Raw genomic sequence first — 27,527 nt, 5'->3', positions numbered from 1 at the left:
TCTGCCCCAAAAAAAAATCAACAGACAAAAAGCAGCAAACAAAAATCAGCGATAAATCAAAGGACAACAACAATAACAAATGAGCGCTCTCTTTCGCAGCTTAAACAATTTTTCGTCGAAGCGTGAGAATGTCATAAAAGAGGCGTTGATCAACACACTCAACGAGAATGCGCGAGAAATCGAATTCGAAGTCAAGCAGAAAGGATTGGGTAAGTCGCAATTTGTTGCAAATAAATAAATAGACAAAGAATGAATCACTCATGAACTATTACTTATGCAGAGGTGCTTGGATTGTGTGAACAAACAAGTGCACTATGCACCACATTGGAAGCAGTCTTTCTGCACGGCCTCAAGGACTCGTTTTTGTGGGCCACCATCAATGTGATTGCAGGCGATGTGGAGCGACGCCCAGAGCCCAGTTTTTGGTCACCAGCAATGGTGTTCATGCACAAGCAGGTGATCGAACAGATCCAGGGCTTGAGCCAGATCACCTCGGAGATTGGACAATGCCGTGCTTGGGTGCGACAGTCGCTCAACGATTGTGTATTCTCCGCCTACTTGAATAACATGCGCAAGAATGGTTCGGCCTTGAAGCCGTACTATAAGAATACGGCGCTGCTGAAGGACGCCGAAGGTTTAGAGACGGCGGCCAAGATTATGGAGAGTCTGGAGGCATATGTTGGCTTCGATTTGCCAGTCAACTCCAGTTTGTTGAATCAATGGCCCGACTATGCTCTGCAATTGTCTGATTTGTGGACGCCAGCGCTCAAATCGTGTCCAGTGCGTAGAGGAAAGAAATACATAGAACCGCTTGACTAATCGTGCACATCTCTTACAGATCAGCAGTGGAGTGGATGTGGCCAGCTCATTGGTTACGGAAATCGTGGCTATTCCCACGCCACAACCCCTGCAGACCAATGAACTCTTCTCGGAATCCATTTCCAATAGCCCCTTCACTCGGGGCGGACACTTTGGCAATGCAGATCTCAATCAGCACGAGATGCTGGACTTGTTCATGCAGAAGGTGGATGAAATGGACATCATTGATGAGGAGAAGACTCAGCCACAGGCAGCAGAAGCAGCAAGCACAGCCGATGAAGCCAACGCTGAGCCAGCTTCGAGCAGCAAGCAACGCGTGCGAAAGCGATCCATGCGACACATTGAGGAAACATTCGCTGAGCTGCCACATGGCAGCAATTCGCTGACCAATCTAATGCAAACATCTTGGTCTGGTGATTTGGATGCAAATTCGCCCACCGATGAAGTATCCGCTTCACGTTTCTTTCAGCGCTCTGTAAGCATGACCAGCTCCGTCAGTTTGCGTTCCCCTAATACAGAGCGTTGCAGCTACAATGCGCTGCTGCGTAAGCATGAGAACAATCGCGAGGATGGCGCTGGCTGGTCACAGATCTGGGAAAAGTTTCGCGCCAGTGCATCCACATTGAATGTGGCACAGCAGCCGCAGCAGCAACGCGAAGCTGAATCTCTTCAAGCTGACGACTTGAGTGATCTGCAATCGCTGGACGTAAGTCATGAAAACGTAATGCGTAATAATTGAATGTGTGTACTCATTTGCTATTTACAGACCAACTCGGACTTTGAGCTGATTACGTCCAACTTTGATATGGCAGAGCTGCAACAAATGGTGGCACAATTGTGCCAGCTGCCTCGCGAGCCTGGACTAAATGCGCAGGGCTTTCTTTGCCGTGGCTGTCAGCATCCACTTGGCATTGGCGACAACAATTTCCAGTGAGCCACCTGCAAGAATTAAACTAGAATCTTCGATTAACTTTCCCATTATATTTGCAGAGTTTGCGCATTTAGTGGCAGCTACTACTGCAACGGTTGCATGGAGTCGGAAATTCAACTTATTCCTGCTCGCATCATCTACAACTGGGATTTCCGCAAGTACAGTGTCAGCAAACATGCTGCCACCTTTCTCGCGGAGTTCCGTTCACAGCCCTTTCTGGACATGCAGCTGCTTAATCCAAGCATTTACTTTGCCTCCGAGGCCATGGCGGAATTGCAGTCACTACGCATCCGCTTAAATTTCATACGTGCCTATTTGTACACTTGTGCTCCAGCCAGCATTCAACTGCTGCAGAATCATTTCTGTGGCCGCGAATATCTTTATGAGCACATACACCAATACTCCATTGCTGATCTGGCACTGATACAACGCGGTGTGCTGTGTCAGCAACTGCAGAAGGCCTTCAAGCTGGGCGAATCACATGTGCTCAAGTGTCGTCTATGTCAGCTGAAGGGTTTCATCTGTGAGATGTGCAAGAGTCCACGAGTGCTCTATCCGTTTCACATAGCAACAACGTTTCGGGTGAGCCAACAGAACTCTCCTTCCTCTTTACAATAATTCGAATATTTCTGTATATGTATATTCTCAGTGCCTCACTTGTGGAGCTGTGTTCCATGCCGAGTGCCTTAACGAACACCAGCCATGCCCCAGATGCGAGCGTCGTCGTAAGCGTGAGGATCAACCACTGCAGGAGGCTGTGCAGGATTTAAAGCTCAAGCATCAAAGTAATTAGAGGGCCATTTAGTTTGTAAGCAACAAAGTGCGATTGTTTACATTGTTTCCCCCCAAAAACGGATTTAATTATACTACAAATTTAGTTAAGCTTACAATTGTTATTGGTATATTTATATATGAATATGTGTATGTCCTATTGCCGGTATTTACGCCTGCTCAAATAATTATTGTTTATACTCACGGCTATATATTTATGCGCTTAATTGTGTAACGAAATAAATGACAACCGCATTTAATAGTTCAATATCTTGGATTTTTAACATAGATATAGATATATTTATTAACAGATGATAAAGTTCAATTAAGCAACTAAATTAACTCATTTTATAGACCCAAGAAATATCAAACCAGAGTGTCCAACTAGAGAAAAACGACTTTTGAATTTTGCAATGTTTTTCATTAAATTTATTAATATGATAACTTCAAATGCAATGACGTTGATTAGAATGTTCCTATGTAATAATAAGTATACTGATTAATTACAGCTAATGACTTCAAAGGTCTAACAACAATGATTAAATTTAATAATAATTCACTTGATGTTTATGAATAATATTGCCCAAGGTTTTTCCTTTTTTTTTTTTTTCTTTGCTAAATACAATTATTGATATCTGAAATTCAAGAATGTCGTTTCAAAAGTATCACAAAAACAAAAAGAATATATGTATATAGTTCAGTACTCGAGAAAATCAAAATATTGATAATGGAAAATGCACTTGATGACTATGCGAATTCGTTGGAAAACTTTCAGTTGTGCTATATTTTTTTATACTTGTTTTTTTGGTAGTTTCTCCTGCATTAAATTTAACATTATTGTGTGTGTTTGCTAGCATTTAAAAATATATGTATGTATGTGGGCTTAACATTTCTCAGTCTAGTAAGATAGGGATAGAGACACAACGCTCCTTAAATATGCGTATATGTACTATACTATAAAGGGGATTTCCCATTTTGGTGTTGTCTCGTGCGTAATTTGACTAAGTTTTGGTCTAAACTCAAATGCAGCTAAATTGTTATATACAGATTATATTAGTATTTCGGTTAAGCCTGGGAAGACTCTACTATTAAGTTAACCAGCACCTTGGCTCAATTTACATAACTCGAAATTTCAGTTACATCACAAATCGACTTTCTCCCAAAAGGAACACAAGGAAAATCAGAAGAAAGGTTACAAAATTACATTTGACTGATATGAAAATTAGTTAAAAATATTAATATTGTTTAATCCTAGTTGGGAGTTAGTTCATTAAATGTTAATTAGGATTAAATTTTGTAATGCAATCGCCAACAAATTTAATAAGGCTTCTCAAAGTAAGCTCTTTCGCACGCTTCACACGCTCCTTGTGCAATTTACATTTCTTATGTGCTAAGTATGGCACCCACAATCTAATTGTCCTCTCTGCCTTCTTTGTTATTGTTTCTGTTCTCAAGTATTATATATTTTTACACTTTTCACTTGGACAGTCGACACACGCACATGACTCTGCACCACAACAACGATTACAAAGTACAAACACACATATAAATCTTGTGTATATACAAAGCATAAACATCGATACAGTTTTACAATTATGGTTACATTTGGAGCCCACATCTCAATAGACCGTTGAATTGCGCGTCACACCCGACGCCGGCTGCGACTGCGGCCGCACATTTGGAGCTGCCGCTGCGCCAGCTGATGTGCCGTTGCCGCCATAAAGAAAACTCGATTGCCTTATCACAGACACTGTGGCGGCTGCGACGCCAGCCTGTGGTGGAGGCGCGGGGGCTCGATGCTTTTTGAGGGGCGCATAGGCTGGTTTCAGTACCGTTGGCGGTTTAGCATTGTTGTTGAATGCAGCTGAACTGTTGTTGTTGTTGCTGTTATTGTTATTGTTGTTAGGCATCAAAACAGCGTCTGGATATCAAGCGTTTTGGATATAGAAAGCCGGGTACAGCAACAGAGAGAGAGAGAAAGGAAAAGTATATATATAGATACACGTATTTACATGCAAAGAGTCAAATGACATTCTCATTTCAAAGCGACGCCTGTTGGATAGGCAATGGACAATTCACAAGCGAACGTAGACACACACACACAAACGTAAACGAAACGAAAATATAAGAGGATCGTACAGCGCCACCTGTTGGTTAGGCAATGGATAAGTTACAAGCAAAATTAACTCACACAAATGATACGCAGAAAAATAGAATAAAAGTATAAGAGAATCACTTGTGGAGGCGTTTGGAGGCGTGTATATGGTTGTGAAGGACAAGACAAATCATGTAAAATGTATTTAAAATTCAATTTTATTTTGGCTTTTTATTGTTCATAAAATTAACTTCAAATAAAACAATAATGTGCTTGTGCTAAACCTAAATATTCATCGATATAACATATACACATATACATATAGTATATTCCAATATATGTATGTGTAAAAAGGTTAAATATCAAAGACCGTAGATTTATGTTTGTTTGTTTTGTATATATGCAGTATATGTATGTATATGTGTAAGAGTATATGTAGTAAATATAATGAAGCCGATCGTAGACAATACATAAGAAATAAAAGCATGCGCTACAGATATATAGTAGTTATATAGTACAGATTTAATGCATTGGGACTTGAACATAATGCAAATTGTAGTATAAACATTTATAAGAGGCATTTTATATCTATTAAAACATATGTCTAGATCATAATACATAAAAATATGCGTGTGTGCTTAGTGAATAATATCGCGTTTTCTTTGTTAACACATACAAAGGTTAAAATACATAGGTTTTTGTGGTATATATTTTAAATATAATAAGAAAGAAAATTGAAAATGGGCGTTTTAACAAATTGTTGTGGAATAAAGCTATCAACTTTGCATTATTAAAGATACATAACATTATCATACATTTTCGCGATCAATAAAACAATAATAATTAATAATAAAAATTGTAACGTTAAATGTAATAACATCGTTTTTGTTTGTAAGTATGTGTATGTGTATATGTATATGTATGTACATGTGGAGAGTGTCTAATACAATTACAAATTACAACGTTGTATAAAGTTTCATCCTTTTTGCAAATCTGACAAAATGCTACATTGTTTGTTTCACTTAAAAATAATAATAAAAATTATTTGTATTATATAACAGCATTCCATGTGTGTGTATACAACAATAAAAAATAGAAATAAAAATAATCGTAATCGTAGTAATTCTAAACATAATCATAATCATATGTATGTAATAATCAACACGGCGCGCTTTACACCCACACACCCAAACCACGCACACCTATGCATATATGCGCACACATACTTATGCCAATACATACACACACTTATGCATTTATCCATTACATACCATTGGTGGCCTTAAGCGTGCGACTAGGATAGATTTTTTGTATATTTAGAAACGGCGGCGGCTTCGGGAATTCGGTGACATTATGAAATCTCTTGCCAAACTTAGCCTCCAAATCGATGACCAGTCGACCAACTGATGCTCCCGTTCCCATTCCCGCTCCCATTCCCGTTGCCAGGCCACCGCTGCTGCCAAAGTTGTGCGTCGCATTGGCCATGTGCGTGGGCGGCGTTGATGGCGCATTCGCCCTTATCGAAGAGTGACGCTGGGGCGGAACGGGGGCCTGCTGCTGTTGCTGGGATCCAGCCTGCAAAACAATGGAACATAATTCATAGGTCAGTTCTGTGCCAGTTTCTCCATTTCAGTTTAGTTCAAATGCCAAGTTACGTTGCGCTTCTGATTGAGCATCAGCATTCTGTTGTTAGCCTTGGCCCGTCTTTTGTTTCGTATTTGTGAGTATTGCACTATTGCTCAATCTGATCTGAGGTTTCACATAGCAACCAAAACACTGTTAACTCAACTATCTCCTTTGTACACTTAATGCAACAATAATCAAACTAAAGTGGACAGAGCGTCGCGACCTCAACGTTGCGTCTTGATGCTGTTTTGGTCACGTATTGTTGGAAAATCCATAAAGGTAGTAAAAAGCAAAACGAATGTGCGCAACCCAAAAATTGAGAATGAGAGTGACAGCAGAGAGCGAAAAGCAAAGAGCGAGTGCGCAGCGCCAAAGGAGTCAAAACGAGAGAGAGAGAAACGGAACGAATGTGTGGGCGAGCATATGTTTGGTTTTTGAAGAGAGCTGCAAAGCTCAGCTGACTGCACTGTGAGAAAAGCTCAAGCTGGTTCTTGTTATAGCTTATATTCTGGTAAATTAAATATGAAAATGGTTTTCAAAAATACATATTTGGATTATAAAATTTGTATAGCGAAATAGAAAAAAACAATAAAATTAGGACAACCTTTTACCTTCTATGGGTAGCGGATAAACAAAATTAAATTTGATTGACAACTAACACTATTTAAAATGAATTTTAAAAAATATATTATATATATAAATATCTGTGAAAATGACTATATGTAAGACTGGAAGCGAACTAATTATAGATTATATATGAAAGAAGCAGCAAAATTAACTCAAAATTAATTCTCAGTACCCAACACTAATTTTTGCTCAACAAAAAACGTTCCTAAATTATATAAAAAGCCACTATTTAAAATAAATTTTAAAAAATAAATATATATATAACTGTGAAAATGACTAAATGTAAGACTGGGACCAAACTAATTATAGATTATATATGAAAGAAGAAGCAAAATTAACTCAAAATTAATTCTCAGTACCCAACAGTAATTTTTGCTCAACAAAAAACGTTACTAATTATATAAAAAGCCACTATTTAAAATGAATTTTAAAAAATATATATATAAATATTTGTGAAAATGACTAAATGTAAGACTGGAACCGAACAAATTATAGATTATATATGAGAGAAGAAGCAAAATTAACTCAATATTAATTTTCAGAACCTAACACTAATGTTTGCTCAACAAAAACCGTTCCTAATTATATAAAAAACCAAATAAATACCATACAGAAATAAATAGTAAAAAATCGCAGAGAAACATAAGCTGAAATTATTCAAAGTAACAGCATTAAATTCTAAGCTAGCAAAAGTTCTCGAATTTCTTGCAGTGCAAATTAGAGTTGGCTGCAAAATTTGAGTTGAGATTACTGTTGCTGCTGCTGCTGCTGTTACCTTTGGCATTTGGGCCAACTTGTTGTTTACTTACATTGCTTGACTGTCGCTGCGGGGGCGGTGGCGGCGGGCAGCTGCGATGGGGAGGCAAGGCTGGTGGATTAATGGGTCCCCCGTTCAATATGATGGGATTCACCTTCTCTCGCATTGTCGCAGCCTTCGGACTAGCCGTGACGTTAGGCGGCGTTGGTGGCGTCGAGGTGCCACCGACTCGGAACTGATCGCGCAGTGTGGCAACGCTGCTGCTGCTGCTCGAATTGGACGGCGGCTGCAGAGGCGGCGGAGATGGCGCTGGCGTTGTGTTAATGGCCGCACTTTGAACCAGCGTCGCATTGACGGCACTGATTGGCGCTGCAATGCTGCTCAAATTGCTGTTCGAGATGCTGCGCGCTGGCGTCGGAGGTGGCGGTGGCTTCGTCGAGGGACGTGCTGCAATTACAAAGAGAGGAATTAGAAATATGTGAACATAGACCGAAGTATACTCACTCTTTGGCGGGTTGGGGGCAGAGCGTATGCTGCCAGTGATGCTGTTGGTGCTGCCACCGATGCCATCGCTGGATTGCAACAGCAACGTCTGCTGCAGTGGAGCGCGCATTGTGCCAAAATGTTGTTGCGTTGGAAACACGGGACCATTGACGGCGCCCACAGCTGGCGGGGATCTGAACAACACACACACAAAACAGATACAGAAAATTAGGGCAAATCAGAAATCGAAAGAGAAGCCAGAGTCGCATTGAGATATGGAAGCGGTGGTGCAGCAGGATTAAAGCGAGCGTTACCAGGTTAGCAGCTGAAGCAGCAGTGCAATTTATGGAGCCTTGGAGCTTATAATAGTTAGTCGTAGCGTATCGGAGATGAGATTTGTGTATGTGTTTGTGCTATACCTGGGTGACTTCATGCTGTGATGTCGCGCAACCACTGGACGCTGATGCCCATTGGCTAGCGCCAATTGCTGCAGACCCGGCGGCTTTGGCGCAAAATTTGGCTTGCCAAATCCAATTGCGGGCTTCTGTTGTGCTGGATTTGGGGGCGAATGGGTGGGTGCAGGTGGGGGTGGAGGCGTGGGCAAGACATTAACAACACCACCACCACCACCACCACTGCCAACAGCACCACCACTGCCACCACCACCACTAACCGCACCAGGACTACCACCGAACAGTGTTGATTTGTTTGGCGCCAAGTTGCGCAGTGTTCCCGTTGATGTTGTTGCTCGACTTGTTGCTGTTGCTGATGCGGATGCGGATGCTGTTGTTGTTGCGCTTGTTGTTGTCGTTCTTGTAATTGAACTATTTACAAAACTATTGCCTAACGAGATACTGTGGATGGATGGGGGATTTAACCAAATTGCCCGGCAAAGAAACCAAAAACAAAATCAAAATGCAAAACATTACAAAAATTTACAAATTCCTTGTCAAAATATCCAAAATTCAAAAATAGAAGTGATTAGAAAATAAATGTTACCCATAAAAACCACAAATGTCACATGATTAATTCCCATTCAAATACCTGTTTAATGCTAAATTTCAAAAGGGAACAAGAGTAAGAGTGAGCGAGAGAAACTCACCTAAGATTTGCCGCTTTGCTCTTCACACTGCCGCTGCCACTGCTGCTGCTCTCCGAGAGCGTGGGCGATGAGGCTTTCGGCTTGACATTGCCATTGCCATTGGATGTGGGCGGTGCCGGTGTGCGAGGTATGTTCATGCGGTCCAATATGGATTCGCTGGAGTTCTGCTGTGAATAAACAAGAATATATATAAATTAATCCAATCCATATATATGCTATTTAAACAATATAATCAATTGGAACGCAATTTGTGACTAATTAATTGATAATCAAGCTAAGCGAACTAATCGAATGACTCGAATTTATCGTTTATCAAGCTTACTTGCGGCTCTTTCCCGTAACTAGTTCAATTTCAAACCTAACTTATCGTTTATCGAGTTAATTTGGTATCCTTTCCAGCAACTAGTTCATTTGAGCAGCACTGATCGTTCAAACAGTTCTATTGGAGTCTTTCCCGTGGAAATAACGTTTGCAAATTTAGCTAATATATGTATGTATATGTATGTAACAGAAAAAAAACTGCTATTTCTATTAATTTAATATAAATTATACAATTTAAGAAGACTGATTGTAAATAAAAGGAGAGAAAAAAATATAAATGTATTTCCCTAATTCTTTGCTTTGCCTTGGCTCTCTTGGACTGTTGTGACTTATTTATAAATTAGTCAAAATAGTTCTTAGAGTGGGTCCCACATCTTTCTTTTGCTTACCTTTGGCGGCTGCGGTGGTGGTCCGCGATTTGTTCTCAAATTTGCCTCGGTTGCATTGATATGTGTGCTGTTGTTGCTTGCTGATGACTGTGATGGTTGTTGTTGTTGCTTCTGGCGCTTCAATGTTAAATGCTTTGTGAGCTCTGTGTTGAAGTCCATGGGTCCATTGCTCATACTTGCTGAGGCGGCGGCGGTGGGGGGGCTGTTGCTCCGCGTTTCATTCGTTGTGGGCTTCGTTGCTGATGTTGTTGTTGTTGCTGCTAATATTTATGATCGTTTTAGTTGTTGTTATTGTTGTTGTTGTTGGTGCGTGTTGCGTGGGCGTGCGTCCAAATATCCAAAGCGGAAATCAATTGAGCAACAAAACACACTCAATGTTAATTTGCATACACCACAAATATACTGACACACACACACATACACACACACATCAAGAGATGTGTAACTGTATGCGTTTTGAACTCACCTCGCACTCCGTTCACGGGCTTCAGCTTTGGCATTTGTGAGAGACCTTCAAATAAACCGCCCAATTTTGGCGCCCCATTGCCAATAGTGCTGTTGTTGTTGTTGCTGCTGGTGTTGTTGTTGTTGTTGTTCAGCGTGCGCTTCGACGCCGACGTCGCAGCCGAGGAGCCACCCTCACCATCACAGACACGTCCCGACAGCGCTGGACCACTTTTGTCCACGGTCGCCGTCTTGCGCAGCTTTGTTCCCTTTTGAATAGAGTTCAGCAGAGCGGAGCGTGCATCTCCGCCTCCTCCGCCGCCACCTAGCTTTAGGCCACCCATGGCCGGCGGCGGCGGTGGTCCTGGTGGTGGCGGTGGTCCCGGTGGTGGCGGTATGGCCATCTGCAAAGAAGCAAGTAAGCCATTAGAATTTATGAATATCGATAAATAATAATAGAGCAACAGTATGAACAAAAACAACTATCGATAACTTGTAAGGATACTTTTGGGTTTGCGCGTCGAATCAAACGCATCTTCAAGCTCAACTTTCCGTGTGTGCCACGTCGTGGCTGAAACTCAAGACTGAATACTGAAGACTGACGACTGAGGCGAGTTCGAGATCGAGACGCGCTCAAGTCGAAGTCGACAGCAGCAGTAACTGTCGCCACCCACACGTTTAATAACAAAGTTTCTATACTTATTATTATTTACGTCTATTCGTGTGTCTCTTGTCTTGGCTTGTCTAAGCGTTCGCTTGTTTTATTTATTCATTTTGTTGTATTTTCATTTCGAGATTGGCGCGTCGGATAAAACAAAACAAAATCCAAAGCGCAAACAGCGCGTAAAATGAATGCCAGACCCAAAAAACCCCGCACCGTACAGTTTGACAGCCATTGGGCGCATAGCTCCCACAGAATCCACATAAAGCCCACACGTGCCAGCATCATGCCAGAATCTATATATCAAACGTATGTTTGCCAGCTGTTTGCATATTTAAATACAAATATGCAGATCACTTTTTTTATCTCACTCCAATTTATTTGTTTTCATTTTTAGCTAACAAAAAAGAAAGAAATCGAAAAGTAAATATACTTATTGTGTATCTACTTTATGTATAAATATTTTTCATTTCGATTTAGTTGATTCGCAGTGAGGATCATATGCGGCATTTAGTGATCTAATTGTTTTAATTGAGTCGCTTTCAAAACTATTTTCTTTTGCTTTGTTGATCATTTCACACATTATCCTTAGTAAATAAAATTCATTGATGTCGTTTTTAACACCCAACAATAGTATCCTACACTCATTCCACATTGCAAAACCCTTTACTATAAAATAAATAATAATAATTCAGTTGAATGAATAAGGAAACAATTTATAGAGGTTCGAGCTCGACTCAAATACACTGTATATAGCGCATGATAATAGCTTCGTGGAAAGGGTGATATGAATAATGCAAATAAACATTCATTGTACAATCTACATGGCTAAAGTGGGTAATCAATCAATGAAAAGCATTAAAACCGTGAAACGATTCATAGCAGAGATAAGGTTTAGACTTTTTTTTTTGCATCGCAGCTCATATAGAAAGATTGAGAAATTATTTTAAACGCAATTCTACAATTAAACTTACTACACGATCTTTAAAGTGTGTTTAAAGAATAGCTAACAAGGTGCATCATAATGGTTGTGAGCAAAACAATTATAATTTTTTTGCATTTTAAGTGTGTGGTGCATAAATGCTGAGGTAAGAATATAAGTTTTGCTTATCTATTAGAGATCATTAAAAGATTGACAATGTTTTACAGGCAGAGGGTCTGGAAATATGGGAGGACACAGCAGAAAATCTACTGAGAAGGTAAGTGAAGAGAGCAAATGTATGTAAAGTATAAAACTAGATTATTTTACAGTTTGAAGAATAAGCTAGAAGAGCTCAAGGACTACGCGTATACTGAAGATTCACAACTCCCCAAGACAAGTATATTTGCTTTTATTTACTAATGGAATAACTAATTGTAATACTCTACGTATGTTTTCAGATACAGGTGGAAGTTATCCGTCATCCTGCCTTTCGTCCTTTTTCAATTCAAGTGGAGTACACAAAATACAAGTGCCGGGAATTGATCCATTCAAAGTCTACTGTGACAATTGCATTGCCGGCTTTGGCTGGCTGGTCATACAACGGCGGTTGAATGGCAGCTTGAATTTCTTTCGAAATTGGGCGGAGTACAAGCAGGGATTTGGTGATCTCAACGGCGAGTTCTTCATTGGCCTGGAGAAACTGCGCGCGATAACGGCGATGGAACCCTTTGAGCTTTACATTGCTCTCGAGGACTTTGATGGTGCGAAGCGTTATGCGAAATTTGATGAATTTGCCATTGGCAGCGAACAGGATGACTATGCACTCAACATGCTGGGTGACTATTCGGGAACAGCGGGAGATTCATTGCGAAGTCATCGCAAGATGAAGTTCTCTACCTACGATCGGGATAATGATCGGGAGTTTCATCGCAACTGTGCATTTCTCCATGTCGGCGCCTGGTGGTATAACAGTTGTGTCGATAGGTGAGCATTATTTCCACAATTTATATTTTGTGTGATAATGATACATTGATCTATCGTCAGCAACCTCAATGGTCAATATATCAAGGGCGGCAAATACGAGGAGAAGCTCTTCGCTCGGGGCATGTGTTGGAGAGCTTGGCGTGGTCACAACTATGGATACAGATTCACTCAAATGATGATCCGACCCAAGTGCCGTAATTTTCCTACTGCCCCTCATGGCAATACGACAGCATCAAAAGAATGTGAATCATTTTAATACTCGCCATTATTAATTTTCATTCATTGTAGCATTTGGTGGGCGAGAATTCGAGAGTACTATGTATCTCTATTAATATGCAAAATGTGTTTTATTTATATTCGAAAAAGTTTGTCTTGCGATTTAAAAATAATAGCAAAAACCTTTTGCGCATTTCCTAAACAAATAAATATTTCTATAGTATATAAATAGACTTATTTTTTCATGCACTTCCACATTTAATTATCACGCTATTAAATACTTGACCTACGCTTTTACATGCTACTGATAAGATTATAATATTATACAATCGCCACAAACTAAGGTTACGTGTGGAACTAAACTGCGAGGTATCTATTAGTCATCATCTTCATTATCGTTTGCAACACTTTATTTTAAATTTTCAACGCAAATTAATGACTGCGGTTTTGAGTTTTCAGCATACCCTTTTGGCAAATAGTAAAGGGTATGTTTGCAAGCTAAGCACTTTGATTAAAACATGTTGCCACTTGTGTTTAGTCTATATTGTGAGATCAGCTTAAATGCAGTTCCATATTGAAATATGTATAATCTGGTTACTCTATTGCATCTGTAATGGATTGCCAGTCCTGGCAGCAGATGGAAAATCATGGCAAAATATTATAGTCCAAGCGGAAGCACTAATATCCAGGTGACTTTATGAATATATCATAACCACATTTAAAATCAACATGTTTTTATTCACCAGCTTAGAGCGAGAATTGAATCAATTTAAAGCTATGAATGCGCTATCCGTGCCCAAGGGTATAATGTTACTTTAAAAGCCCAAAATGCAAATTAATCATTTCATCTCTAGGCTATCCGCCATCGTGCTTGGCGGCCATGGTCAATACAAACACCATACAAACTATACAAGTGCCAGGGTTGCCACCCTTTGCGGTCGCTTGTGAGACGCGCACAGCAGGCGCAGGCTGGACAACCATACAACGACGGCAAGACGGTAGTGAAAACTTTTATCGCAGCTGGGACGAGTATCGAAAGGGTTTTGGAAATCTGCACGGAGAATTCTTTATCGGATTGGAGAATTTGCATGCTATGACATCGGCAGAGCCAAATGAGCTGTATATATATCTACAGGACTTTGATGGGGAATCCCATTATGCCAAATACGATCATTTCATCGTGGGCAACGAGTCCGATGCATTTTCACTGCTCTCATTGGGAAAATACTCTGGCGATGCTGGAGATTCTTTAAGATATCATGAGGGAATGCCATTTTCCACTTTCGATAATGATCACACCAGGGGTCAATGTCCATTATCTAATGTGGGTGCTTGGTGGTACAAGGAGTGCGAACATAGGTGAGTATATAACAAACTTTCGTTTTAGAGGAACTTTAACTTGATCAACTTTTTGGAAGGTGTAATAAATCTGCGATAATATTCTAAAATTAACTCGTTATTACTAAGTACAATTGTTAACTGTGTTAACTCGAAACAGCATATCAACTAATATTTAACTAAATGCTTGCACAATTATTATTTGGGTTTCATGATGATATTATTGATCTGGTTTGCAATAATCTTGTATTACTTTTATTTGCAGTAACTTAAATGGTCAGTATATCGAGGGCGGCAGATATGAAGTGAAGCTATCGGGTCGTGGCATTTGCTGGAAGAGCTGGAGGGGCTACGATTATGGCTACAAGCTAACACAAATGATGATAAGGCCAAGGTGTCGAGCAGCTTCATCGACTAAGCCCTAAGGCTGAAAGTCACAGCACACAGCTCATTATTATGCAGTTTTTCTTTATTAATTGTATAAAACAAAAAAACGTTCGATTTGGCGTTGCGTTGAGTCATTCACAATAAGAATTTTAATCGAAAGATTTTGATCGGTTTGAAGCTTTCCAGTTGTTTATTTCTTTCGTTATCTACACTTTTATTTACGTTTTGATTATATATGGCGCTCTTGTTAATTTTTGTTGTTTTCGTTGTCGCTGTCGTTGGCCGACGTTTGCTTTTGTTTTATTAATTATGCCTTTCCACTCCGCACATTTACAACACAAACAAAAAGCACAAAAGTCGTAAAACCCGCTAAATTGTGCGTTGCGCTCAGTTCGCGAGTCGAAAAGCAACTGAAGAACACTCGACGCGACGGTCGCGCATGCGATGCCAATGCAAAGAGCGCAAGCCCCATAGCGGGGGAGACACAGACCCAGTGAGAGAGAGCATAAGAGAAAAACAGAGAGAATGCCCGTTAAGTGAGCACTATAAGCTTTGAGGGGGGCCAGCGAATGAACGTGTGAGAGAGCGCTTCAAGCAATTCATAAAATTAGCTGTTAAGGTCGACGCGGACGCAACTAGAATCAGAATAAAGCGACAAAATTGCCAACCAACTACGTTGCTGTGACGTCAGTCATTCTCTTTGTTGTTGTTGCTGTTGTTCTCAAATGCAGAAATGACAAGTACCACGACAAAGTGAAGAAGAAAGACGAGCCGAGACGGAGCAGCCGCAACCGCATTTCAGCACCTGTCTGTCACTCACACTCACACAAGTAAGGCACTGATGATCGGCGGTCAGTGCAAAAAGCATTTAACTGTAACTATGGGCTACTGTGCGTGTGCCTGTGAGAGTTGGTATTAGTGTATGCGTTTGTTTGTGAAACGTGCGAAATATTTGCAGTCTTGCTTCAGACTTGAGTCATTAACAGTGGCACAGTGGGACGAATATGATTGCCTGCCTGGAAGTGTGTGCCCACTGTGCTGCGCTGTATAAACTGGAAACTCCTTAACTGCAATAATGCCCGTTGTTCGTGAGTGGTTGCATGTGATTCATGATTCATGCTATAGCTTGATTCAGACGGAACGACGCGGCACTTAATTGTACAGCTGCTGCGAAGCTCTTGCTCTTTATTGACAGTGATCAGACTATTCAGCTTAACTCACAGGCAACTCATTCATTTCGATACTTCTCAAATGACAACAGTGAATGGCGTTTAGTCATCCGAACAGCATTTGCATAATGGCATGAACATATCATGTATTTACATATATCTAATAAATAAAACAGTATATAGAATAGATACAATATAGTGATTATTACATAACATTTATACTGTTATCATATGATATAATTGATCATCCGCAATTGTCAATACAAAGTTTACGTTATCATCCATATCGTGATTTCGCTTTCCTGCTCTCGTGTGAATTGCGGCTGGCGTTGCCACACTTTACATGCCTCGATGTTGGGGGCGTTTTGTGGTTTGTCGTCGGGAACTTACGCAATGTTTGCAATGTATTGTTTTACAGAGTTACCACAACCCCACCACCACCACAGCACACCACAGCACAGCACACCGCGAGGCCTAGTCGTGCATTATAAATAGGAGTGTTAACATTTAACACACACTATTTGGCTTGGATATTAATTTTTGACAGCGAAATCAATTTGCACGCGCTACTAGCCGCACTTCCGGAGAGGATCCATCAAAAATGAACCTAAAAAACAAGCCCTACGAAACAAAGTAAATCGAATGAACCCCCTTAAAACCGATGCGTGCTGTAATGATTTGTCAAATTGAATTTGATTTTATGGCCATACACGCCCAGTACAACCGACAACAGAAAAACAACTATGCACACCCTGGTGTATTTGGGGCAATTAAGTTGATGACAGTTTAGGGCAATCGAAACGCTTCTGGATGGGAGAGAGTTGTGGTCCGTGGTGAAACACACCTTGAACACATTAATTGAATGAGTAGCAAGTGTAGACTCCGGATAAAACAGCAATAAACTTATCCACAATTCCTTCGCTGACCGCATTTACGCAAAGTCCTATTACCTTGAGTCAGCCCATAAACAATGAATTAAAGAACTCTAAATAATGATATCAGCGAGTGCTTGCCGAATTGACTGGGATTGAAATTCCAATATCCCGTTCCTGTCATTGAACTTGTATTATCAGAAAACACTTATCAATCAAATCATATCTCCTATAAGACGTTCATGAGTTTTGGCTTAGCCCCAAGTTGTCTGAAAAGTTTGTTTCCATCACGAAAATTGTAGTCGTCATTTCATTGAAATATTTCGCGATGTCTTTTTTGGTTTTTTTTTTCATTTTGCTTGCGCGCTACCAAACGATAAGTTTATCGTCTTCGAGATAAGATAGAGTTACTATACAAATTCCTTCTGCCTAATACTTTAAATTTCCAGCGAAGTGTTTGGCATGAATCATTGGCCAGCAAAGAAAAACCCTGAACAGTGGTTTCCTTCTCTGTTATTATAATCAACATATATGATGAATGTAAGCAAACAGGATGCCACTCTCATAAACATTCTTAAGATTATCAGAGCAAATAAAATAAGTCATTAGTGTTAAGCAAATAAATAGGAAAAACCACAATTTATGCTTACATATGGCCATGATTACAAATCAACTTAAAGTAATTTTACTCATGTCGTGGCAGTAAAAAAGCCGCTCTGAATCATGTCCTACAACATTAAGAGACCAATCTTAAACTAAATTGTCAAAGATTGAAATTTGCATCTTGAAGTTCTGTTTCTCCAAGTTTTGTGCTGTAATTCCACATATCTTTCTTTCTATTCGAAACTGGCTTTCAAATACAGATTAAATAATAAAGTCATAAAATCGGAGGGGAAAAAACCTTAACAACCGACTTTCGCTTTCAGTTTCAATTTCTTTTGTCGAGTTTCGGGTTTGTCGTGCTCTCAACTAGATTATCAGTCTTGGCCGTAAGCCATCATCGAATAGTGTTGGCAGCTCCAGTGGCAACACAAACAGTTGGCAGTTGCAATTAATTAGCATTTCAATGTCTTTGCAGCGTGCGCTGTGGGCCAACAATTGTAAAAGCCGAGTATCGTGATATTTTAATTGAAATTCCAAATGCTTGGCAAAAAGATAAAATTATGTGACCGCAGTGCAAAGCATTGTCTGAGATGGAAATACGAAAATGTGATGTTTGCACTTAAATGTGCTGCTCACAAAACTGTTATAACATCAGGGCAATGTCTATATACATACATATGTACTTGCATATATAGTTATAAGTACATATATATGTATTTGCCCAGAGTTCGACGTTCAAATGCCCAACACGTACGCAAATCAACGAATTTTGTTTACAATAAGTAAGCACATACTATCTGAGATCATGTTGGTAAATTTGTATAATTTTAAAAGAAACAAATAAAGAGAAATAACAGATGAATTGATGAGCCAAGCATTTAATTCTCTTAGAATTATTCACAGTGACTCATATAAGCACAACTCAACATCTGTAGAAAGCCTACACATTTCACATATAGAACTAGTTTCAGTAGCAAAACCTCACTAAATTCAGGAATCTTAATTAATATTAATTTGCTACGGCTACGACTAACAGTTCACATTTCAAAGGAAATTACAAGTTCAATTTTTATTTTTTTCTATTGAGTCTTTAATATAAGTACTTTAAATGTCCTCAATTTTTTTATATCTGTATCTTAAAAATGTCACTTAAGAAGTATACAATATCAGTAATAATTAAATGACAGCTTTTCAAAGCCAAAAACATATGTATATATAAAAATATATATATATCTAGTGTTAGTCGTGCTGTGATCTTCTAAATTCCCTGCATTTAGGCCCCCCATCGCTACTCGCTATGATCAAGCGTATTCGCTTACAGCAACAACAGAAACAACAACAACAGCAGTCATAGCTATGAAGTGGGTCTCATTGTGGGGTTTATTAAAATGCGGTTTTCAGCGCCGTCGCATAATACTTAAATAACTAATGCAAAATATTGCAGCGCTAAGAGGCGTTCAATGACAACAGCGGTGTTAAGTTAACTTCGGGTTTACATGCTATACACACACATATGCAAGTGTGTATGTAATTATGGAGGCACATACAAGTACGTATGACATGTATCACAATAACAATAATGATGTAAACAATCAGCGATGACTCACTTCTCGCAATTTGCATTGAGGAAGCGAAAGGCGCAAAAATGTTTGTTTTCCAAACGCTTGAAGGGTATCGACTAAGTCAATATTACCCAAAAAGTGTAAAGTTTTTAAATGGGTGTAAAAGAGTTAAGTTTAATAAGAAAGTAACTGTTAACGAAACAGTAATGAGTAACATGAAGTCAGACAGTGTGCCAACATTTTTATTTTAAGTTCGCTGCATTTTTGTAGTCTTTGTTCAAAAGTTGTGAACATTTTTCATAAACCTTGGCTTTTGGGTAATTTCAAAGTTAGCATTTAACAATTCTGGGCAGGTCGTTTGCCATAAGGAAGTGCATTTTATGCTGCATGAATCACATTTCCATACACAGTCCCCCCATAAGCATGTATAACAACAGCAACGTGTGACAGCATTGAATCGCTTTTTTATTTCGCATTTTACAACACTTGACAAATGGCCGCATACAAGGTTGAGATGTGAGTGCAATGCAACTGCCAATTGTGTGACAAGTGTACGTAGGCTTGCTTTCGCTCTCTCGTTCTCGCTCTCTCTTCCTCAGCCATAAAGTTTACGAGAGCGAGAGAGAGAGAGGATTTTTCTAACAATAGGCGCGTTGACAGTCCTTGCATAGTTTGTTGCATGAATGCTAAGGGTTGTCACCTCACACCGTGGACTAGGACACACTCGATGACATTGAACCCGTGTATGTAACGGCAGCAATTGCACTAGACAACAAAGACATCTAGCAAGTATGAAATGTCAATAATAATCACATTCAAAACAAAATTTAGTACTGAGTAAAATCCCAGTGTGAGCATACATTTTTTGTTGCCTTTTTTACTTATTTAACCGGCATGTAAAGTAAGTAAATCATTTAATCATATAGTTTGCTTGCATTTTTTAAAATTCTGCAATATTTCCTATAATAACTTTACAACAATTAAATAAAGTCAATAATTATCTGAAACTCGAATACATATTTCAAAAATAATTATTTCTATCAACAAAATAAAGTAAGTTATCCTCATTCAATATATACTATTCGAATAAAAACAAGTAAGACAGTGTGATCGATGTCAGATGGTATATTTGGTATTTTGATTTGGTACTGCATTCAAGATATACTATATAGTCCAAAATATATCAGATTGTCAGCCAAAGCAACTAAAACCCCTAGTAAGTAGGCGTATTTGCCCATGTAAAAGTATTTCTTTAATAGCTTCGACAATTTTTATCTAATCACAATCAAATTTTCAGGAATCACAAGGACTATATTTATTATTGCATATACAATTCGCGACTCTAGCTTTAAAATTTCACTTGTTATTCGATTTTTGTCGATTTGCGCGGACCGAAGTGGGTGTGACAAAAATTTTAAACAAACTTGATCTGCGACGATCTGAGACAGGCAGACAGACGGACATGGCTAGATCGTTTCGGTTGTTGACGGTGATCAAGAATATACATATATACTTTATGGGGTCGGAGATGCCTCCTTCTACATACATACATTTCCTACCGGCACAAAGTTAAATTACCCTTCTACTTTATGGGCAGCGGGTATACTGCATTCCAAATAATATTGAAGAACTAGAAATCCGCGAGCTTTGATTTTCACGATATATGTATAAGCATATTTGCAGGCTTTCGTGTTATCAGATTTCACTTGCAACTTTTGAAATTATTTCATTTCATTGTTTCTTTTGAAGTTTTTCCACTTTTTTTCTGTCTATTTGTTTAGTTGGTGTGTTAGTTTAGTTCAACGCTCTCCCGGGTACTCAACTCAACTCAAACAAACAGAAAGTACTTTTGTGGGCGAGTAATTTCGCGCCTAACCCAACTAAAAACCAACCCCTATACATACATATGTATGTATATGTAAAAAGCAATTGCAATTTGTCTGTGACGAGAGCGCATTGCACTTTTTGTAGGTCAGTGCTGGGCAATTCTTTTTGTTGTTGCTGCCACCATGATACAATTATACAAGGTAGTCTCGTCGGAAAATAGCTTTCGTCAGTGCGCATTCGTATTTCGACGCAAGAGGTTGTCTGCGGACGAAATTTTTAGCGCGATTAACCCTTATGCAAAATGACTTTTTGCCATGTATGCCGTAGACACGGATAGAATTAAAACATTTAGAGAATTAGAGAATTCTCATATATATTATTAATATTGTTCATAAACAATTTACATTTTAAAAATATGTGAAGGCGACATTAACATTAGCTTCAAAATATGTAAATATTAATATCATCGTCTAAGGGTTAATGCGCATTTCATTGTCGTCTCGTTCACACTACCACGCTGTGCCTCTTTCATTCGCACTCATTGCTAACATAGACAGGGTACCAGCTTTTTTTCCTACGAGACTACCTTGTATAATTGTATCATGGCTGCCACTGCTGCTGCTGCTTTCGTCATGTGTCGCGTGCAACGTCTTTCTTAATATGATTAAAACGGCAGAAAGTACAAACTGATAACAAAGCAACAAAATCAAAGCACATCAGTTTGTTACACGGCCGGTTCTCATTTCAAACATTTCGCAGTCTATCCTTATATTAAAAAACATACTAAATTCGCAACCGGGTGTTTTATGCCTTATCCAAAAAAAAGCCGGGATTTGGCATGTGTATGGAAATGAATAGCTATACTGTCCAGTTGGAGATAAGATATCGATAAAAGCAACCTATGGTTCAATATCAATAGTGATCGAGTTATCTACAACAACAATGAAAAGTCAAGTACTTGGTCATCGATAAGTTTTAAAGGACTTGTCCTATCGTTATCATCTGCATTCGAAAATGGAAAAGCCGAGCAGTATTCTTAAAAGAGACAAACTTTTTTTTTATATCTGAGCAAGTAACTTGGCAAGAACAACAAAAGCAAACTCTGAAAAACGGGTTAATTTAGAAACAAACTTACCTTGAAGCGGTTTGACAGCTGATTTTTTGTTGTTGTTGTTGTAGCAGCAACTCAATCTGTTGTTGTTGATGCCAGGCGAAAGCCTTCACTTGCACTTTGTGTTTGGATTTTGCGTCACTCGCGGTCTTAAATTTCTATCAATGGGAAACAAAGAAGCTCTAAATGAAACAATTGCGGCGCCATCTACAAACAAACCACAACGTTGCCGAAATTTTATGATATGAGTGGGCGGAATACTTAGACGACAGTCCAGCGTTTTCTGTTTTTTTTTATTTTGAAAAATATTTTCAAATATTGAGATTATTTTTTTAGTGTAAAAATGTGCAAAAATTAAATTTTCTGGTAAAAAAGTTGCCGAAAAACGTAGAAACTGAAATTGACTAACTAAACACAATCACACGGGCGGACACACACATGCAAAAACACATACACATACACGAGCGACTTGCGACAGTGATATTTATGCTTTCTCTGCCCGATGCATTAACAATTAAACGCCCATTGTGTTTGATGGTACTAAGATATGAGATGCATTTTTTTACTTTTTTATTCAATTATTAAGCACATCACTTGCATTTAGTTTGATTTTTTGCATTTGTTTTCGCTGACTTTTTATTAAAAGTGCATGGATTGATAATGGAGAAAACACAACCATGTCATACTAAATGTGGTGGTAGCACGATACATTCCGATAACATTATATCTACAATAACATATTTTGCATTTACCATAGTTAAACAAATCGGTGTATGGAATACCTCTATTACATTCTCGATAGCTTGGCGATTATAAAATGAGTACTTTTTAAATAATAGACAGTGCGACCAGTCTACGTTCATTTTATTTGTGTACTAATTAGTATATTTTTCACCTAAAAGACTATTTTATGAATTTTAGGTTTCGGTCCCACTGGAAGTAACATAGACGCCAAACTCAAATTTGTCATTTATTTTGTGTATCAAATTTTAAAAACGCTCAATTATTGAAATGGAGCAGTACAAATTGATTAATGCGCAATTAATTCATCAAGTGCAAACTCAGCGATTACTTATACATCAATTACAAGAAGCAGAGATTTTACTTAAAAGGAAATTGATGGAAGCGCATGAAGAACGTTTAGCTGAGGCTCAATATAATGAAAATAAGTTAAAAATGGCTATAAAGAATTTGTATGAATCTCTCAGTTTGAATGCTGTTGATAATATACATTTTTCAATTAATCGATCTCAAAAGTCGCAATCGCAGTCACAGCCACAATCACCAGAAAATGGTCGAAGCACAAAATCCAGCAGACTTTGCTCCGAATTTCGACGTTCCAGCATATTATTGGAAAGAAGCGCCCCAAAATCACCACGCCGAAGTCGTCCGTCAAGTAAAACATTAATTGAGGCAAAGAGTCCCTGCGTTACGGTAAGCAGCATAGTAAACTACGATTATCAGAATTTTATTTAAATTTCAAAATTTATTTTAGAGCCCAGTCGATGTAGTCAGAACAAAAACTCCAGAGCCGCGGAGAGTGGCCGAAATTCTGTCACCAATTACACCAATAGAGGATAGACCAGAAGTAGAAGAAGAAGAACAGCCTGATTTGGCACCACCCGTGATTGAGGCAGGGCTCATATCGATTATCGAAGAAAACGAATATGAAGATACTACATTATCCTCAACTAGTGAGACTGATGAGAGCGAACATATAGTTGTGAACGACACCTTGGAGGAATCCTCATTGCCATTGCGCGATGTGACAAACACTACAGCTCGCAAACCACTCGGAAGTCCGTCGAGCAGCAATCAAAATGTCGAAAGTACAAAGCACACATCAGGTGCCGTTCCAAAGAATAAATTACCTATTTGCGATAATTCGGAAACAAGCATAGACCTTGTCCGGCTCGAAGGTTACCAAAGTTCACCAACACATCTGACAGTGAGATCGGTTTATATCGATTCTCAGACGCCGCGTCGCAGTCAATTGAGTTTCAGCACCTTCAAACCTAATGTATCTAAGAATGGTGGCTGCAGCACACCGGTTCTGGAGCAACAAAAAGCTTGTGGCAGTGTCGCTCCTGCTCCAAAATCGAAACCCAAAAAAAAACCGAGCGAGCAGAATAGCGGTGAGTTGCAGTCGAGCTGCGAACTCACTGTCAGTGGGCGACCTAGTCGTTCTTGTCGGCCCAAATCACTGAAGGAGCCAAACCTTATGTCTAAAATGCGCAATGAAAAAGCGTCTAAGAAGTTTAAATAAATGTTTTTTTAATATATATGTTTTGTAAGTCCTTTCATTCGTATTGTAATTTTTATGTATTAGGCTAAGAAATTCTTTTAATAAATGCATGTTTTGTCAAAGTGCTAGAAGCTATCAGAATTGTCAATTCAATTTTAATTATTTAAGAAAAAACGTAAGAGTAATGTACAGTATTGCGTATTTTATTCGTATAATGTTGTGAAGCAAGACGATTTGATTAATGAACATTTATGAAACATACATATACAAAAAGTCCGTATATAAATTACAGAGAAAGAGCCAAAGCAGATGCGCAATGCGCATGCAAATTGTGTTTTTTTTTTACAGAAAAAGCGGCGACGCATTTCAATATGTAATTGCACTTAGAATACAATGCGTTGCACAATAGTATTAGCTTTCGGTATTAGTTAGACCACCTCGAACTTGCCAAGGCAACAGTTCAAATGATCAACGGCATGATCGGTCGGTCCACCGCTGGACAACGATGGCGGCGACTGCTCGGTATTCTCTTTGATTTCGCTAATGATGTCCTGTATCTTGTGCAATATTTGTTGCGAGTTCTCGCCATCCTTTTCTTGCTCCGCTTGATGCAATAACTGTTGATGTTGCTCCGGTGCGTTGCCATTATCTGCCACTGATTGTTGTTGTTGCTCTGCGGATAACGTTGTAGCCAATCCTAAGCTGCCCACCAGTTTGTTTAGCACATCAATCTTTTCACGCAGCTGTTCACGTTCTGCTTTGAGCAGCCGCATCTGTGCTGCCTTCTCATACTCACGCTGCTTTAGCATGCGACGCTGTGTCTGATACAGGGCGATGTATTCCCCAATAGTTTCCGTTTCACTCTGCAGTTGCAGCACTAGATGCTCCAAGCTATGCTTTTCCTCTGTAAGATCAGCGACTTGACTGATCAGCGTTGTAAAGCGTGACTGCAGCTTTTCCACAGCCTCAGCGGTGGGCAGTGATGGTGTCTTGCCGCTGGAGCAATGCTCAGAATGGGCATGATCATCACTATGAGCATGGTGCTCATCATGGGCATGATGATGGTGATGATCATGCGTGTGATCGTGATCGTGGTTGTGATTGTGCTGATGATCTCCGTGCTCGTGCGCATGCGCATTGTGATCGTGCTCATGATGTTGGTGATGATCATGTTCCTGTGCCTCCACAGCACCTTCTGTAATTTCAGTCGCCTCCTTTGGCTCGTCACTGTGATAAGCCTTGGCCTGCAAGTGATATGATATTAATCGATTTTAGTTAAAAATACTGCTTCCACTCACTTCATAGTGCTGTAATCGATCGAGCTGTTGCTGCAACATCAACTGTGTGCGCTGCAGTTCGACATTCTCATGCGAGAGTCGTATCATTTCCTCGTCCTTAAACTTGAAACGCTCTTCGTTCGTCTGCAGCTTTTGCTCCATACTGGTATAATTGGTACGCATCTCGCGATTCGCAAACTGCTCGGCATCCAGCTTATTAACCAGCTCGACTTTGTCGTTGGTCAATTGGACAAAACGCTGCTCCAGCTCGTCCAGTTGCTGTTTCATTTCCACATTTTGGCTTAGAGCCCGTGAGGCAGCCACTTTGTCAGACTCCATGGTTGCCATCAGCTTGACCTGATCCGGTTGTTCTGTTTGCAGTCGATGCAATTCCTGCTGCAGTTCACTGAATGCCTCGTCCTTTAACTGCAGCTGATCATCCTGTGACTTAATCTTCAACAGGAATTCATGGCGTTCAAACTCAAAATCACTGATGCGCTCCTGCAGCTCTTTTAACTCTGCACTGGGCACAGCCTGCAAATTAATTGTATTGTGTTGACACTGTATGATCGCCCAGAACTTCTAACTTACCTCTGGCGTTGGCTCTTTGACTGTCTGCTCCTGCTGGGTAGCTGCCTCCTTGTACTGTGCCTGTAGTGCCAAATTTTTTTGTATTTCCCGCTCCAAACCGCCAACATGATCCACCAGCTGACGCTCACGTTCCTTCAGCTGACTGCACTCCTCGCCTAACTCAGAGTTACGTTCATTTAAATTGGCGACGTAGTTTTGATATTGTATTGCCGCTTGATCCTTGTCCTGTGTCAACTGTGTTACCATCTGCTGCAGATCGCGAATCTGTTGCTCATACATATACTGCGTTTGCGTGAGGGATTCAATACGATTGTCGGCATTGACATTGGATTCATCCGAAAGCTGACGTAGACGCAATTGTGCCATTTCCAGCTCATTGCATTTGCCGGCATGCTGTTGCTGCAGTTCATCGTAACGTGTGTTCAGCTGTTGCACTTGGGCCTCCAGCTCACTCAGATGGGTCTGCTGATCGGCAGTTTGAGCGCATGTCTTCTGCAAATTGTGTTGCAGCTCGGCAAATTGTTGACGCTGTTGCTCCGCACTTTGCTGTTGCTCCTGATAGCGCTGCTGCAGCTGTTCCAGGCGTTGAGTCGCTTGGCCATGTTCAGTGCGCAGTTCCTCCAGCTCCAGTTCACGCTCGCGACATACATGTCGGCTCTTGGTTAATTCGGTGCTGAGTTGCGCCTTCTCAGCGATCAGCACTTGAATAGTCTGCAAATTGGTATCGTTCTGGCCATTGTGCGGCCAAATGGGCTGGGTTAACGACTCCACGGGATTCAACAGTGGCTGTGTAAAATATGCAGCGGCAACTGTAGCTGTTGCAGTTGTCGCCTGCTCAATTGGAGGAGGCGACTGCGTTGGGACGCCACCGTTGCTTAAGCTCAACTCACAATCAGAGCGTTCCGATAAATTGCTGGCAATGCTTACAGTGGATGAGTTGGTATTGGTGCCAGCTGTTTCGTCAACGTTGTTGTTGTTGCGCTGCTGGTATTCCTTGAGCTGTGCAATAATAAATCAATATTAAACTTGATGTTTCGTTCATGTCCACGTCACGATGTTGTTGTTTGATTTACACATTTACCTTTTTACGAGCAGCAGCCAATTTCTGTGCTTTGGCATCTTGCGTGTCGTCTGGCATGGCCAATGAGTCAGCTGTTAGGACCGGACTTCGTGTTGTTAATTTGCAAAACTTATTGCAACGTTAGTTTTAAAACGAAAAACATGAATCCTATGTAAAACAGCAGCAATGTGACCGTAACTTAAATTTTAAAATATATTACTTCCCCTTCAAAATATATACCACAAAAATATACTTATGAATAAATAATAGTATGGTAACACTGTAAATGGAAAGCTATTTTACGTAAGAACGACCACACTTGAAACTTACCCTTAGC

At 39.8% G+C, this 27,527-nt stretch overlaps 6 protein-coding genes across 12 annotated transcripts; 4 read left to right on the top strand and 2 right to left on the bottom strand.

Moving 5' to 3' along the window:
* On the top strand, positions 1 to 2,793 carry LOC132793751 (pleckstrin homology domain-containing family M member 1). The gene is made up of 6 exons (XM_060803823.1): positions 1 to 209; positions 281 to 780; positions 839 to 1,525; positions 1,586 to 1,749; positions 1,810 to 2,332; positions 2,400 to 2,793. The coding sequence occupies exons 1-6, from the start codon at positions 80 to 82 to the stop codon at positions 2,541 to 2,543; spliced, it is 2,148 nt and encodes a 715-aa protein (XP_060659806.1). The 5' UTR covers positions 1 to 79; the 3' UTR covers positions 2,544 to 2,793.
* Positions 2,794 to 2,959: 166 nt separating this feature from the next.
* LOC132793749 (WAS/WASL-interacting protein family member 1) lies at positions 2,960 to 22,667 on the bottom strand. 7 transcript variants are annotated; one of them, XM_060803817.1, is made up of 10 exons: positions 22,478 to 22,665; positions 22,042 to 22,175; positions 10,388 to 10,769; positions 9,922 to 10,181; positions 9,212 to 9,378; positions 8,529 to 8,963; positions 8,131 to 8,303; positions 7,679 to 8,073; positions 5,888 to 6,191; positions 2,965 to 4,442 (listed from the first exon to the last, which is right to left on the bottom strand). In XM_060803817.1, the coding sequence occupies exons 3-10, from the start codon at positions 10,767 to 10,769 to the stop codon at positions 4,141 to 4,143; spliced, it is 2,418 nt and encodes an 805-aa protein (XP_060659800.1). In that variant the 5' UTR covers positions 22,042 to 22,175; positions 22,478 to 22,665; the 3' UTR covers positions 2,965 to 4,140. The 7 variants fall into 7 exon arrangements, with proteins under 7 accessions (XP_060659804.1, XP_060659800.1, XP_060659802.1 ...); XM_060803819.1 differs by having other exon boundaries at positions 9,922 to 10,178; positions 22,042 to 22,666; XM_060803814.1 differs by having other exon boundaries at positions 22,042 to 22,665.
* On the top strand, positions 12,082 to 13,348 carry LOC132794001 (microfibril-associated glycoprotein 4; the record flags this gene model as incomplete). The annotated part of the gene is made up of 5 exons (XM_060804203.1): positions 12,082 to 12,114; positions 12,176 to 12,225; positions 12,278 to 12,345; positions 12,407 to 12,932; positions 12,993 to 13,348. Coding segments are annotated over 5 exons (873 nt in total), but the record flags the coding sequence as incomplete, so codon positions are not given.
* On the top strand, positions 13,681 to 15,074 carry LOC132793754 (ficolin-2). The gene is made up of 4 exons (XM_060803825.1): positions 13,681 to 13,837; positions 13,895 to 13,950; positions 14,003 to 14,507; positions 14,752 to 15,074. The coding sequence occupies exons 1-4, from the start codon at positions 13,710 to 13,712 to the stop codon at positions 14,909 to 14,911; spliced, it is 849 nt and encodes a 282-aa protein (XP_060659808.1). The 5' UTR covers positions 13,681 to 13,709; the 3' UTR covers positions 14,912 to 15,074.
* LOC132793752 (shugoshin) lies at positions 19,897 to 24,402 on the top strand. The gene is made up of 3 exons (XM_060803824.1): positions 19,897 to 19,980; positions 22,939 to 23,451; positions 23,513 to 24,402. The coding sequence occupies exons 2-3, from the start codon at positions 23,029 to 23,031 to the stop codon at positions 24,281 to 24,283; spliced, it is 1,194 nt and encodes a 397-aa protein (XP_060659807.1). The 5' UTR covers positions 19,897 to 19,980; positions 22,939 to 23,028; the 3' UTR covers positions 24,284 to 24,402.
* On the bottom strand, positions 24,333 to 27,391 carry LOC132793750 (golgin subfamily A member 2). Its single transcript, XM_060803822.1, has 4 exons — positions 27,212 to 27,391; positions 26,131 to 27,129; positions 25,561 to 26,073; positions 24,333 to 25,506 (listed from the first exon to the last, which is right to left on the bottom strand). The coding sequence occupies exons 1-4, from the start codon at positions 27,266 to 27,268 to the stop codon at positions 24,691 to 24,693; spliced, it is 2,385 nt and encodes a 794-aa protein (XP_060659805.1). The 5' UTR covers positions 27,269 to 27,391; the 3' UTR covers positions 24,333 to 24,690.
* Between the last annotated feature and the right edge of the window lie 136 nt (positions 27,392 to 27,527).

The sequence above is a fragment of the Drosophila nasuta genome, chromosome 3, assembly GCF_023558535.2.
Source record: "Drosophila nasuta strain 15112-1781.00 chromosome 3, ASM2355853v1, whole genome shotgun sequence".
In the NCBI taxonomy this organism is placed as follows: domain Eukaryota; kingdom Metazoa; phylum Arthropoda; class Insecta; order Diptera; family Drosophilidae; genus Drosophila; species Drosophila nasuta.
The sequence above is the reverse complement of the archived record's forward strand: the minus strand, read 5'-3'. Positions and strand labels throughout refer to the sequence as shown.

Bases quoted from the DNA above. Each gene is read 5' to 3' on its own strand.
- LOC132793750 (XM_060803822.1), bottom strand. From the start codon at position 27,268: ATGCCAGACGACACGCAAGATGCCAAAGCACAGAAATTGGCTGCTGCT. The intron at 27,130-27,211 runs GTAAATGTGTAA...ATTATTGCACAG, and splicing joins TGGCTGCTGCTCGTAAAAAG to CTCAAGGAATACCAGCAGCG. The intron at 26,074-26,130 runs GTAAGTTAGAAG...ATTAATTTGCAG, and splicing joins TCAAAGAGCCAACGCCAGAG to GCTGTGCCCAGTGCAGAGTT.
- LOC132793749 (XM_060803814.1), bottom strand. From the start codon at position 10,769: ATGGCCATACCGCCACCACCGGGACCACCGCCACCACCAGGACCACCG. The intron at 8,964-9,211 runs GTGAGTTTCTCT...ATCCATCCACAG, and splicing joins AGCAAAGCGGCAAATCTTAG to TATCTCGTTAGGCAATAGTT. The intron at 8,074-8,130 runs GTGAGTATACTT...TTGTAATTGCAG, and splicing joins TGCCCCCAACCCGCCAAAGA to CACGTCCCTCGACGAAGCCA.
- LOC132793752 (XM_060803824.1), top strand. From the start codon at position 23,029: ATGGAGCAGTACAAATTGATTAATGCGCAATTAATTCATCAAGTGCAA. The intron at 23,452-23,512 runs GTAAGCAGCATA...AATTTATTTTAG, and splicing joins CAAAGAGTCCCTGCGTTACG to AGCCCAGTCGATGTAGTCAG.
- LOC132793751 (XM_060803823.1), top strand. From the start codon at position 80: ATGAGCGCTCTCTTTCGCAGCTTAAACAATTTTTCGTCGAAGCGTGAG. The intron at 1,750-1,809 runs GTGAGCCACCTG...TTATATTTGCAG, and splicing joins ATTGGCGACAACAATTTCCA to AGTTTGCGCATTTAGTGGCA. The intron at 2,333-2,399 runs GTGAGCCAACAG...GTATATTCTCAG, and splicing joins ACATAGCAACAACGTTTCGG to TGCCTCACTTGTGGAGCTGT.
- LOC132793754 (XM_060803825.1), top strand. From the start codon at position 13,710: ATGCAGTTCCATATTGAAATATGTATAATCTGGTTACTCTATTGCATC. The intron at 13,838-13,894 runs GTGACTTTATGA...TTTATTCACCAG, and splicing joins GCGGAAGCACTAATATCCAG to CTTAGAGCGAGAATTGAATC. The intron at 14,508-14,751 runs GTGAGTATATAA...TTTTATTTGCAG, and splicing joins TACAAGGAGTGCGAACATAG to TAACTTAAATGGTCAGTATA.